Source organism: Ixodes scapularis, unplaced genomic scaffold (genome assembly GCF_016920785.2).
Source record: "Ixodes scapularis isolate PalLabHiFi unplaced genomic scaffold, ASM1692078v2 PGA_scaffold11__112_contigs__length_91849675, whole genome shotgun sequence".
Taxonomy (NCBI): Eukaryota; Metazoa; Arthropoda; class Arachnida; order Ixodida; family Ixodidae; genus Ixodes; species Ixodes scapularis.
In genome coordinates, this window is record NW_024609837.1 from 25,973,299 (window position 1) to 25,985,845 (window position 12,547).

General features: G+C 47.4%; 2 protein-coding genes across 2 annotated transcripts; one reads left to right on the forward strand and one right to left on the reverse strand.

Moving 5' to 3' along the window:
- Positions 1–902: 902 nt before the first annotated feature.
- On the forward strand, positions 903–9,949 carry LOC8024637 (phosphorylated adapter RNA export protein). Its single transcript, XM_029989247.3, has 6 exons — positions 903–1,124; positions 2,314–2,523; positions 4,021–4,276; positions 4,450–4,541; positions 5,058–5,226; positions 9,773–9,949. Exons 1-6 carry the CDS (start codon positions 918–920, stop codon positions 9,919–9,921), a joined length of 1,083 nt encoding a protein of 360 aa, XP_029845107.3. The 5' UTR covers positions 903–917; the 3' UTR covers positions 9,922–9,949.
- LOC8024636 (la-related protein 6) lies at positions 9,944–11,923 on the reverse strand. The gene has a single exon (XM_029989192.4). It carries the CDS (start codon positions 10,970–10,972, stop codon positions 10,049–10,051), a length of 924 nt encoding a protein of 307 aa, XP_029845052.3. The 5' UTR covers positions 10,973–11,923; the 3' UTR covers positions 9,944–10,048.
- Positions 11,924–12,547: the final 624 nt, after the last annotated feature.

Sequence of the window (12,547 nt, forward strand, 5' to 3'; positions counted from 1 at the left end):
AAAATTAACTTAAAAAGACACTGCAAAGGAAAAAAAACAAAAAAAAAATTTAAAAAGAAAGTAACTTTACAAAAAAAGAAATTGGTTCTTGCGAAAAATTAATTTTGTAATAATAATTTTTCCAGACTGAAAAAAAAAAAAACAAAAAAAACATTTGTTTACCTCTGCAGTGTTTTTTTGTGTTTTTTTTTAGGGGCCATGCAGCGATATTGAGTCGGAATGTTTCTCCTTCTACTCAAGCTTACTGGCACTAGTGAAATCCAAGCATATTCACTCGCAACGCAACTGACCAGAAAGTGTCTTTGTCACCGCATAATTTTATAGATGAAAGCAGAGATTTTCTTTCACTTTCTCCATTGCAAAACTTGACGACTGAGTTGTGGGGATTGCATTGTTGGCATTGTCAGCAATCCAATCCCAAGGATTTCGTAATCAAGCGTTGCAACCCCACGCCGTGACAATATTTCAGTGCAGCTCGTACAGTGGACACGATCACTGCGTGAGGACTCATTTCAGGCTCGTGCCAATCGATGGTGCAACATACATTTGGGTAGTGGCCCGTGCCCAATCGCTGCGGTGACGGAAAGAGCCGAACCTTAACAATCTGCGGAACTCGGTGCGTTCCCCTTGCTTTGCCAAGCTTAGTGCGTGGCTATGATGAACATTGGCGACATATGATTAGCGCCAGATCACGGTATCGCTTGTTCCAGCTGTGAGTTGAGGGCGTAAACGTTGCTTGTTTTTCTCGTAGTTTTCCTGCGACTGCCATCAGGTGGAGAAAAAAACCGATGCATGTTTTGTAGGTTATTGAATGTCGAGGAATAGCTCTAAGCGGCATTCGCTGAAGGTACAAAGATTGTTGCACCTTTCCTTTAGCATCAGCCATTTCTGCTTTTCAGGGATCTTAAGGAACCCGGATGGAAGCTCCGCTTGCGAAGAGCGCACCCGCGTACCGTCAGCAGTCCTCCTCCTCCTCCGAGGACGACTCTGACGACGATGAAACGTCCTGGAAACGCCAGGCCACGGACAAGACCAAGAGCATGCTCACAGACAACGCCTACAACTTCTCGGATTGTCCGAGCGCCGTCCAGCCACAGCAGTCCTTCAACTTTGGCAGAAAGAGAGTGAGCATCCAAGATGGGACAGTCGCCGGACGTTTTGCTGATGTACCGGTGGCACGGAGTGAAACGTGAACGGCAGAACGCATGGCCTTCGGTTCGTTCTGCGCCTCCTGCAGAATGATGAAACTGCAAAGGGTAGAGGGGGCTGGGAGAGTGTGCACTTACTCCCACGTGCACGCCCAGCCCCCGCCTCCTCTCCGCGGTTTTATCAGCCCAGGTAGCACAGCTTGTATCTAAGAACGTGCATTTGTGTTTCATTCTGTGCCGATAGTGCCCAAGCACCGAGTAGTATGCTAAGTGTAGTTACATGTGCTGCAAGAGTCACTTTTCTCAAGCAAGCGTCTTAAATAAATGGCACCTTTTGTGTGCGCTGGACACATTATTTTGGCTATTTACTTCGAGCCTTTTGTGCAAATAAGGGGTGCACATGCAGCATGTGTACCTGCATTCCCAGCGTTTCCCTTAGTGGTTGGTTAATCTGGTATAAAAGTTCTTTGTGCTCGGTATGTGTTGCATGTGATGTATTTAACACATTCTGGGAAGTGTATGTTTTCCATTGAACATATGAAATGATTACTACTTCCATATATAACTACTTTGTATTCTTATTGCTCCTGTGTACTTTTTTTTTATGCTTAGTGCCTCTATGTACATATTACTTTTGTATACTTTTTAGTTCTGAATATCTTGATACTCTCCATACTAATTTCTTCTGTACAGTTATCACTCCTTTTCTGTATACTTATTACTTTGTATGCTTATTACTTCTATCATCATCCTCATTTATGTTTTCTTGGGGATCCAAGAGTATTATGAGAGGGAGTTTGCATAACCATAAAAAAAGGCCAAACAATAATTAACACAAAATAGAATTGATATTAAAACACTGGAATCTATAGGAGGGTTCGAGAGGAAGGGGGTACTGGCTACTACAAATATATTAGTTTCTTATAAAAAAAATGCTATTACTTTTGCACAGAAGAATAATTCTGTATAGATGTAATAACTGTTGCAGACAGACCAATGAGAAAGTTATGGAGCTAAGCTCGGAGTAGCACCTTCAGAGGAGCCCTTCCTGTCATTCCACCTTAAAAGCACTAAGGCCAAGAGGGCACTCATTAGTCGTACAACAGTTAATTTCGTCCGAAACGAGCATGATTTAAGCTGCACGGCCCTTTGTTTGATGCCGCAGGTGAACAACGTCTGGGGCGCGGTGCTGAACGAGCAGCTGCTCTCCGAGAACATGGGCCAGTTCTCGGTAGTGCCGAACAAGTGGGGCCACGACAGGGAGTGCGAAAGCTACGACTTCACACGCAAGGCCCTGGACACGCGGCCAGACCCCGACGAGCCAGACGACCTGTTCGATGACGTCGGCCATATCGATGACCCCGTCGACATCCAGGCCAGTGTTGCCGATTTAGCGGCTTGTTGTTGAGTTGTCCAGGGCCCGTTTTCTCGAGGCAGGTTAGCTTTAGCCACGGCAAAAAGTTAATTGCCCTTCCCTACTACAGTTAAACCCGATTGTAACGAACTTGAATACAACGATTTATTCCCTATATCGAACACGCAAAGCTCTCTGATCGATATCCACTTAAAATATATCTCGCATAACGAATTGCATATTGGGTATATCGAACTCCCGGCGCTTGCGAACACCAGAAAAGGGGAGCGGCTTCTGGCACCCGTGGAGTCTGGCTTCCTCGCAATGCAGAATTGGTTCACTCGCTCCTTGCCTCGCATGAACGAACAAGGAAAAGATAAAAAGGGAGCCCGCTTCCTTCAACCTTGGGCAGCGAACGCACGGTTGCGAACGGAGGTGACAGTTTGCATGCGACTCCGCATACCCCACATTTTACGACCCAGCCGTAACGCCATCGGTGGGAGCTTTAGAGAACGCTAAATGTTTATGGGGTTTCAGGTTCAGGTTTATCAGTCATAAATGCCCTAATTTTTGTGGTAAGGTAAAGTCGTGGGGCCATTATTTTTGCTTACTCGGCAAAGTTGTTTTCAGTGAAACGTCATTGAGGTGTTACGATGGCAAACATTGAAGCACGCTTTGGACTGATTTGTGCGTCAGTGTATGACTTAGTTTTCCCAGTCTGCCAGATGACATAGGCCCAGTAAACTGCGCAGCTATTTAAAAAAAAAAAGAAAAAAAAAAGTGAAGTCTGGTATTTGAAGCTGGTTACCGAAAGTCTCAAAAGAAGTCGAATGAGCCGGGTACCCCTACTGGTGAATAGAACATTGCGAAACATGTAAATTCGGTCACCGAAGCTTCGAACTGCCACCAAATATTGCACAAAAGATTCAAACTATGAAAATGTATGTGGGCAGGTATAGCTAAACAACACACCAGATAACAGTAAGTGAACATAGTTCTGTGCATGAAAGCACTTTAAAGGGGCACTAAAGTAAATTCGGAGATTGTCTTTTTTAGGGTGCAGACTCAACCTACACGCTCTAGGCATCCTAGAAAATCCAATATTACTATCATGCGTGTCCTTTTCTGCCCTTACAAAATGGGACCAAACGTCGAGGTACGCCCCTTTTCTGAGATATCTAAAAAAGGAGCATGTTGCGGCAGTTGTTGTGCCTTTAATAGAGAAGAAAAGCCACACATGGTTGAAATTTTTGGTTTTTTATTATGCTTAAGGTAGATAGATTGAGTTTGCACCATAAAATGAGGACCTCGAATTCCACCTTAGTGCCCTTTAAGTCAAACAAGAAAGCTCCCTTTTAAGGGTTCCTTCATTTAATGTTCCGTTTTCAGGCTAACTACTATAGGGGTATATAATATTAAGAAGTCCTCTTTGCCCTGCGCCTTCAATTTAGCAGTTGCGGTTTTTTCGAGATTTCTTTGGCGAGTCTTTTTATTTTTGAGTTGGCAACACTCATCCAGGCGCCCAAGAAGTCCTGGAGGGACCATGTCAAGGGGACCAAGCGGTCCATCAGAGACCGCCTCGGGGAGCGGTCTAGCGGCCGGCCCTCGAGGTCCAGGAGCCCCAAGTTTGGCCGCGGGAACAGGACGGCGAGATCAAAGTCCGGCGGTTCGAAGCCGCTGAGTCCGAGTGCCATGGAGGAGGACGAGACCGTTGTGGCCGAGATGGCGGCGGACATGGCGGAACGTCTGCAGGAGCCCAAGAAGGACCTTCTGGGTATGGATCGAGGCTTGTTTTTGTTCTCGGCTTGACGGACAGCTTTTTTGTTTTTTCGAGCCTCTCTGTCGTGAGCAGCACGTGACCATTGTAAGAGAGTTGAGAATACCTCTTCGGTACGGACTAGGCTAACCTTATTCACGTCTAGGGTAATTTTCCTCTTCTACTTTCAGAGCGTGTGGTGAGCATACTGGGGACTTCGGAGTCGCGAAAATTGCTCACCATGACCGAGGACATTGAGGCCGCTGGCGGCATAATGACGAGGGTGAGGATGCTTTCTTTGCCATTTTACTTACCCTCGGGAGTAGAAAAATAGTTACAGCACACAAGAAATATTTGGACTAAAAAAGACACAAAACGTGTGCAAAAAAAAAAAAATATTGTTTTTTTTTTTTTAGTTTGAGTATAAGTTTTTTTAATAAATGTTCATGCACTAGTCAGTGGTCATCTAGTGTGCTTTTCTCCTCTATCCTCATCGTTTCGTGAGTTGTGTTTCATTTTTTCTGGTCACGAACCAACTCGACCTCATTGCAACTTTAGTACTAGGAGTATTGTGGGTTCTGAGATTGGTGGCTAAAGTATGTTGCATTTGCAATCAATATCTATAAAAATTTGAAGCATATGTTTACCATAGTAGCTGCCTTAATTAGTTTTTCATAATGGCTGCTATGAATCAACAAGTTGCTATTTAGCAGCAAGTTAAAGAAATCGGCGTGGTCGAACCGCCCGTTAGAGCGATCGGAGGTGCTTGCACCAAGCCCAAAGTTTTGTCATACCGCAGGACAAGAGTCGGAGGCGTACCCCGGGGGGCGTGTTCTTCTACCTGCTCAAGGCCCACACCCCCAGGGACCAGATGCTGCTCATCTTTGAGGAGGAGATGCGGGAGCAGGAGCTATACCGCCGCAGGATCAAGAAGGAGCGCAACAAGAGGCTCCTGGAGCGGCACGCCAGTGAGTCTCGCCGTTGACTCTCCGAAACGGGGGTTGATGTCGACGGTAGAGTTGGGTAGCAGCAGTTTGCACAATGTTCTATGCCCAATACAGTCCCAATAGTTTATTTGATAGGAAACACTTGTTGCCGAATTGGGCGACCGGCGAGGTCGGTTCCCTAGTATGAGTATTTAGCCAACTCTAGTTGAGAAAAAGGTTTGTCGGAAACAGTGTACTACTAGTAGGTGACAAGCTAAGACAAGAAAAACTCCTCTCACCTCTTTCCAATTTAGCAGAGCAACCGCATTTGCTCCATCAAGGTGAAAAGGCGTGGGCTTCTGCACTCTTAACTTGACGCCGACCTCAGTCGTGCCAGCAGCACCCTGTGTTGCCAACCAGTTGCCGAGGCATTGCCAGTGTTGCCCACAAAGCGACCGATACGGTCCTAATAGCTTATCTGGTAACAAAAACTCGCTGCCAAACTTCTTTATCATTGAGATCAGCCCCAAAGTGGGATTGTTTGACTACAATGTAGTCTCAAGTATATCTTTAAAAATACTTCGTTGACAACACTGGTCATGCCTCTGCAACCAGTGCTGCCAACTGGTTACTGAGGCACGACAGCGTTGCCAGCTGACCATCGTAAATATGGTCAAGAAGGGTGTTCTTGTCGTGCCTGCGTGCAAAGTTTGCCGAATGTGGGCCCGTCGGTGCAGCGCAAAAGCATACAATATCAAAGTTCACTCACTGCATGGCTTTTCTTTTGGAAAGCAAGTCGTAACTGCCGGCACCCCTTTCACGATTGTGACAGCCGTCACTTGTGCGAATTGGATTTAATGTGCTCTCTCCCCACACACACAGGTTTCTGAGAAAGGTGATTTAATTATGTACTAGTTTTGCAACTGCGACAGTAAAGCTGTTAGTCTGTGAAGACCCACATCTATTTTCTTAGTATGTTTTATGTACTAAATGTGACTTCATTTGCAGCAGGTTTGCTGTCCTATAATACTACAGTATGTAAACCTAATGCTTTTAAGACGCTTTAGGCGGACTGCAAAATTGATTTGTCAATGTATCGTGCTGCGATTTACTACGGAGGTGGCAGCAAGTGGTGGATGCTTACAGCAAAAAAAGCGCTTACCTCGTTCAAAAGAAGAAAGAAAAAAAAAAAAAAGAAACCTGTTTTGGGCAATTCACTCTGCCATTTTGAAGACTATGCACGCGTAGTGGGAAGTGCTGCCGACAGATGACGTGCGTTGCGTCGAGGGAGCACCGGCGGATTCCGGTTGTGAAAGCAGACGCCGGCGCCCGTTCCCACAGAAAAACACATTACCAAGTTAGAAATATGATTTCAGCTGTCAAAGAATTATTCGAGATAAATCAATTTGCAGAATAACATGGTAATGATAAGTCAAGCCCTACATACAGGAGCAAGCGAACAAATATACAAGTATGCTTAATTTAGTTTTGTCATCTCGTCTGTTTTGATCGCCAACATTACTACATGCATATTACTCCGTCTTAGTACTAAAGCAGCAATTGCTATCGTTTTATTTGTGATATTGCTTGAACAGTACTCCCATCAGGCACGTAGCCAGGGGGGGGGGGGAGCCCATGGGGCCCGGGCCCCCTCCCGAAATCGTCAATTTTGCTGGGACCTCCTCTCCCCCCTTCCCCCTCATACAGCATTTTGTCATGGGCCCCCCCCCCCCCCCCCCCCCTTCCGAAACAAAATCCTGGCTACGTGCCTGACTCACATGATAGGTCCCACCTTACTCCTTCGTGTTTCGAATGTCAAGGTTAAAAGGGCCGAAGACAGTGGAAGTATTGAAGTATTGAGACAACACCCAAATAGAGAGCTACCGTGGAGCCAGGCTGGCGCTCAGTAAGTCGGTGGCCAGGCGGCTCGTGGTCGGTTGTGTAAGCTTCTTCGCCTTGTCGTTGCGTCTGGTGGCGCCTTCGAATTTCGCCGCCTAGTGCCGCCATAGAACAACAACACATCACCCGCAACACGTAGATGTTCTTTTGTCTTTTACGTTCAGCTTTTTCTTCTTGCGAGTTGCCGTGCTGCTTGGGTAATTTGTCGAGAAATGAATTGCTTGACTTGTCGACATTTCTTCGACAGCGTAACTGTCAGCTTCTGATAGAAGGAGAACGGATTCGCTAGCGATTTAACGAAACTAGCGAGCCGCGGCTTCAGCATACCGATTTGCGGAAACGGTTGTCTAAAAATCCTAATTTCTTTGTTTTTTTGTTTTTGTTTTTTACTTTTTTATAATTTAGCACGTGGGCCAAGGTCGTACTTGGTGCAAATAGAGATTATTATCAACTTCAAAGAGCACGAACGCCCAGGCTTTCTGAGAAAGGTGGGCGGGAGCGTACCCGATTGCCGGCCGCGCGCCTCTACCCGCCGGTGACGTCCCGTTTGGGTGGCAGGGATAACTGGGGAAGAACTAGGGAGAACAATGTTTCGGTTTCGGCAGCAAACAAAATATCACTTTTTTTATTATTATTATTATTAACTAGAGTGAATTTGGGAGAACGAGATATCATTCCGGAATCAAGAAGCCATCCACATTCAGATGATACCTTTGGATTAGGTAGCTCGAAAAATCGGCGGAGTTCGGGTATTTGGGGAGGCGAAGAGCACTCAATCAATCAATCAATCATTTTATTTTTTGAAGTCAAATACAAATTCGACTTGAACGGTCCGCTGGCACAAAAGGCAAACAAGTTGCCTGGCGAGGTGCCAGCGGCTGCTAAGGACGGCAAAATCCAGCAACAAATACAAAAAAAAAAATATCCGCGCATGCAGAAACTTACAGCAACACAATATCGTAATAACACTCAGGCATCATACAAGGCAAAAAAAAAAAATGCATATGCGTAGAAACAACACCAGGAAGCACATGTATCACACCGCCCGCCATACATTAGACATTGTCAGGGAGTGAGAGAGAAGAAACACAATCTGGAAATAAGACAGCAAAAAAAAAATGGCCTATAAAGTATACTATGTAAAAATGAGTATAAGCATGAAGTACATAATATAAAGTGCATAGTGTAAAAATGAGTATAATGCTCGTGTATGGAAAGGAAAGCATTACGCGATTGAAAAATACCATATATTTTACGGTCGTCAGTAAAAAGGCAACCTAAAACAGTGACAAAAAAATTAAAAAAATGCTCAGGAAAAAACTCCTTGCCCATAATTCACCTTTGAAACGATAAGAACAACATATGTAGGCAAAAGTAAAAACCAATAATACATTTACATAATATGTAGCTCATGTTTGACCAAGAAGGAGTGAAGCTGTTTTTTAAAAGCCCGTGTGGTGCCGGCAAGCGATTGAAAGTTGATCTTTCAGTTGCCGTAATTCGTTCTAGTTCGTGGTATTTTATAAGTGGCTTTGCCCTTAGGTTATAGTCCGTTAGATTTGAGGGAGTTAAATCAAAGCTATTTATCCCTTTTGCATGAACCAGCTGTCCAAGTTTATAATGGTATTTAATTCATTGGCATTACTATCGTATTTTGCGTTTGCTACAATTCGTATTATGCGTTGTTGTAAACTAATGAGCCCATTAAAGTTTGTTTTGCAAGTTGTACCCCATACTAGAAAGCAATACTACAGTTTTTGATAAAACAAGGTATAATATAGTTGTACTTTTAGCCAGGTAGGCAAGATATCCCTTGTTTTATAAATTGCTTGTATAGCTCTAGATAACTTTCTTGATATTCATGGTTTGTGTAGTCCAAGGTAATTGGTCATTGAACCATACACTTAAAACTTGCAGTCAGACATTTGTTCTATAGTGCAGCCATATATTTTCAAGCATGGTTGTCTGTCAATTTTTTTTTTCCTGAATAACATATAGTTGGTCTTCTTAGTGTTTAGTTGCATTTTATTTGCCTCCAGCCAGCTATTTAAAGTTCGTAAATAATTATTTGCATCGCGTTCAATGACGTCAATAGTAGTGCCAGAAAAAAAAAAGAGATTAGTGTCATCGGCATACATAATTAAACTTGAGTTTGCGACGATGTCCCCGTGATCACTTGGGTTTTTCAGAACCGGCCGCCTACAGGGGGTGAGGGGGCGAGCGAGCGAGAGAGAGAGCCTTGTCGCACTTAGCATATGTGGGAGCAAATACTTGAGAAACGACGGGGAGAGGGAGAGCAGTACGTCTGCTGCGGTTTGAAATTTTACGTTCGTACATAAACTTTTCTTTAGAGCGCAGCTCTTAGGCGCCCGTTTCCGGCTTGAGCGGCGTCGCCGTCGCGTAACCGCGCGGTGCATTATGGAAAATGTCCCATAATGCACCGCGCGGGAAGGAGGAGGGGAGGTTGGAGGAGCTTGAAGGATGAGGGGAGGAGTAGCAGTAGAGTATGAGGAGGAGGGGTATACCCTCCCCTCAGTACCCTTCCCTCCCCCTCAAGAGCTGCGCTCTAATTCGACGGTACAGGGAGTTGTAAACGGCGTTCTTTTTTTTTTTTTTTTTTTTTTTTTTTTTTTTGCCGGAAAGGGACATTGTTAAACTGCATGCTGTAGGAAGGGACATTTCTTCGCAGACCAAACGGCGGCCTTCAAGGAGGAATCGGAGATGGCCCAACGGGCAGCTGACGCGGAAGTTGACGTGGACGCCGACGCGGAAGCCGCCGCGGAGGCCGCCGAGGAGGCCGCCGAAGTGGACCTGGAGGATGGGGAAATTGTCGACTAAATAAAACTCATAGAGCTGGAACTCAAAACACGTTTTAATGGCAGTTGTTACACAATAAAGGAGAGAAGCAGATGGCGAAATTTTGGGCAGCAGCCGCGGTCTCAAAGAACAGACCCGCGGCCGCCGCTCAGGAGGGCGCCAGCAGACACGGGGTCGTCCTCAGCGCGTCCTGGTGGAAACCCCTGGTGCCGTCGGGACCGCGCGGCTGACGCAGCACCGGGCTGCTGCCCTCGGCCCGCTTCTTCACCCACAGACCGGCGCTGACGTCCCCCTGGCTGTGCGACTTGTGGCGTGGCCCCAGCGAGGACGACGAGATGGTTCCCTGGAGCAGCGACGCCGTGACCGGCCGCCGCTTGCGACTGTCCTCCAGCGCGGCGGCAAAGCCTCCCGACGTGACGCCGGGCTGACCGGTGGCGAGCGGCAGGACGCGGAGGAACTGGCTGCCTTGTCTCAGGGCCTGGCTGGCTCCGTCGTGGCGCTCGAACTCGACCACGGCCGCGGGGCATCCTGTCGCGTCGGGGTGTCTCTGGAGGAACCGCTTGGCGCAGGGCGGCACGGTGCCCCCCGGCCGCAGCAGCCGCAGCAGAGAGATGGGCCCGCAGCGGGAGAACATCTCGGCGATGGCCTCGACGGACGCCCTCTCGGGAAGCGGGTAGGCCACGACGGTCCTGGACGGCGCCGTCTCGTCGTGGTCCGGCAGCGGTTCTCGGCGTCGCACCTTGGTGCCCTCGGCGTTCACCTCGAGGCGCGTGGACGAGGCACGTAGCGCCTCGCGGACCAGCTCCCAGTTCTTGGTGAGGCTCTTGACCTTGCGGAAGGAGGCCATGAGCTTGAGGCTGACGTAGCCCTCGCGGTTTCGACGCACGTGCTTGAGGAGGAAGGAGTCGCGTAGGATGTTCTCGTCCGAGAAGTAGAACTCGACCTGGGCCACAATCCGCTGCGTGAGCTCGTCCTCTTCCTCCGAGGAGCCGTTGAGGGACTCGAGGCCGGAGTCCTTGTCCGGGGTGTCGTCCTCTTCCCAGGGCTCGTCGTCGGCCATGGGGACGCTCATCGCTTCTCGGTCGCGCGATGACCCACACCACCGCTGGGCTTCCCGAACGCTATCTCTCCCTGCAGCCGCTTCTTCGTCGTCGTCGGCGGCCTTCTCTCTTTTGACTTCGGTCGGTCCGGTTTCCGTTGTGCGCGCACCCTTGTCGTCGTCTTCCGCTACCTTAGCGTTGATTCAGATCGGCAGCAGAATCTTAATTAACGCACAGGAGCACGTGTAGCAAGAGCTCGCGCTGCAGAATCCCGTTCAATCCCCACCCTTGCCCGTTGCTATCTAGATGAGCATCGTTCCGGCTTGCGATCGTGTATCTGCGTTACGCACGTTGAAAACCCGTGGCTAGCAGTCGTAGGTTCGTCTGCATCACTGGAATCACTGACACACCTATAATTCCGTTCATTCTTCACACGAGGTGGGTGCGTGTGGGAACTGCGCATTTGTTCGTCACCTCGCACCGTGCTGCAGCGCTATCTGGCCGAGAAAAACAAATTCGGTGGTGCGAAACGCACGCGGCAGAAGGCACGCGCTTAGCGATGTGTGCGACTAAAAGCGTCGCTGCGGTCAGCTTTCCATGATTGGCCAGACCATGGGCATATAGCATTATCAGATTGTCAACTTTGACGGTGTTAGTTTCGGATTGCGATGGCGCTTAGCTTCCACTGTGCTTTTTAAACACACCATCGAACTCGTCGTCGCACCTGGTGGTGCGACGAGGTCTGGTTTGCTCCCCCACTCATAAGCAGTGTCCTCGTTTTATGTGTGCTGTCGTCGACTGTTTATCAAGGTCACTGCCATGTCCCGAGGTGTCCTACAGATAAGGGTCTCTTTTGTCTGTGCGTGCGCTTGATCTCTTTATGTGTAATGTATGTTCTCTCCATTTTGAACTGTTTTTAACTAAGGAGATTTCTGCGTAGAGTGTGGTCGGGAAGGGCGAGAAATAAACCAGTTAGCTGAGTTTGAGAATTCGCTTCTGTGTCTGTTCCTTCTACTAAAAAGTTTCCGATTTCTTCCACCAGTCTCATGCGTTATATGACATGACTGTAATCTTCGTGCCTCCTCGCTAACAGTAATTGTTACGTCACCGGGAAAAAAACTGCTGACATCATAGCGAACCCTTGCTCGCTCAAGAAGCAACTGCAGTAGCCGTTGGTTGCCATCCACACTGGGAATTGAAGAAAACACGCGGTGCTTTAATACGGTTTGTTTGACTGTAGTGGTGCTTCTACGTGGAAAAAACCGAGTTTGGTTATTACGAGAGTTATATGTCATTGGCTACTACGAATTACTGCTTATTACTAGAATGTAACACCTAGTCCTTTGCAAAGCAAAAGCGTCACCAACAGATACGAAAGACTGAGAAAAGATTTTAAAACAAGTTGGCGACGAGGATGGTATCTGAGTATTCTCATGGAGGCGTGCGAGCATTCTGTCTAGGGCGAATGTATAAATAAAGAACCGCTTGGTCGGGTGCAGCTAGGACACAAAAACATGTCCTCAAGTTCCAGAATTAAAACACTGCCGATGTTCAGCTGTGAGCGCTCGGGCAGCGCGACAAGGAATGCCACCTGAATCCATTAGGAG

Bases quoted from the DNA above. Each gene is read 5' to 3' on its own strand.
- LOC8024636 (XM_029989192.4), bottom strand. From the start codon at position 10,972: ATGAGCGTCCCCATGGCCGACGACGAGCCCTGGGAAGAGGACGACACC.
- LOC8024637 (XM_029989247.3), top strand. From the start codon at position 918: ATGGAAGCTCCGCTTGCGAAGAGCGCACCCGCGTACCGTCAGCAGTCC. The intron at 1,125-2,313 runs GTGAGCATCCAA...TTGATGCCGCAG, and splicing joins TCAACTTTGGCAGAAAGAGA to GTGAACAACGTCTGGGGCGC. The intron at 5,227-9,772 runs GTGAGTCTCGCC...ATTTCTTCGCAG, and splicing joins GCTCCTGGAGCGGCACGCCA to ACCAAACGGCGGCCTTCAAG.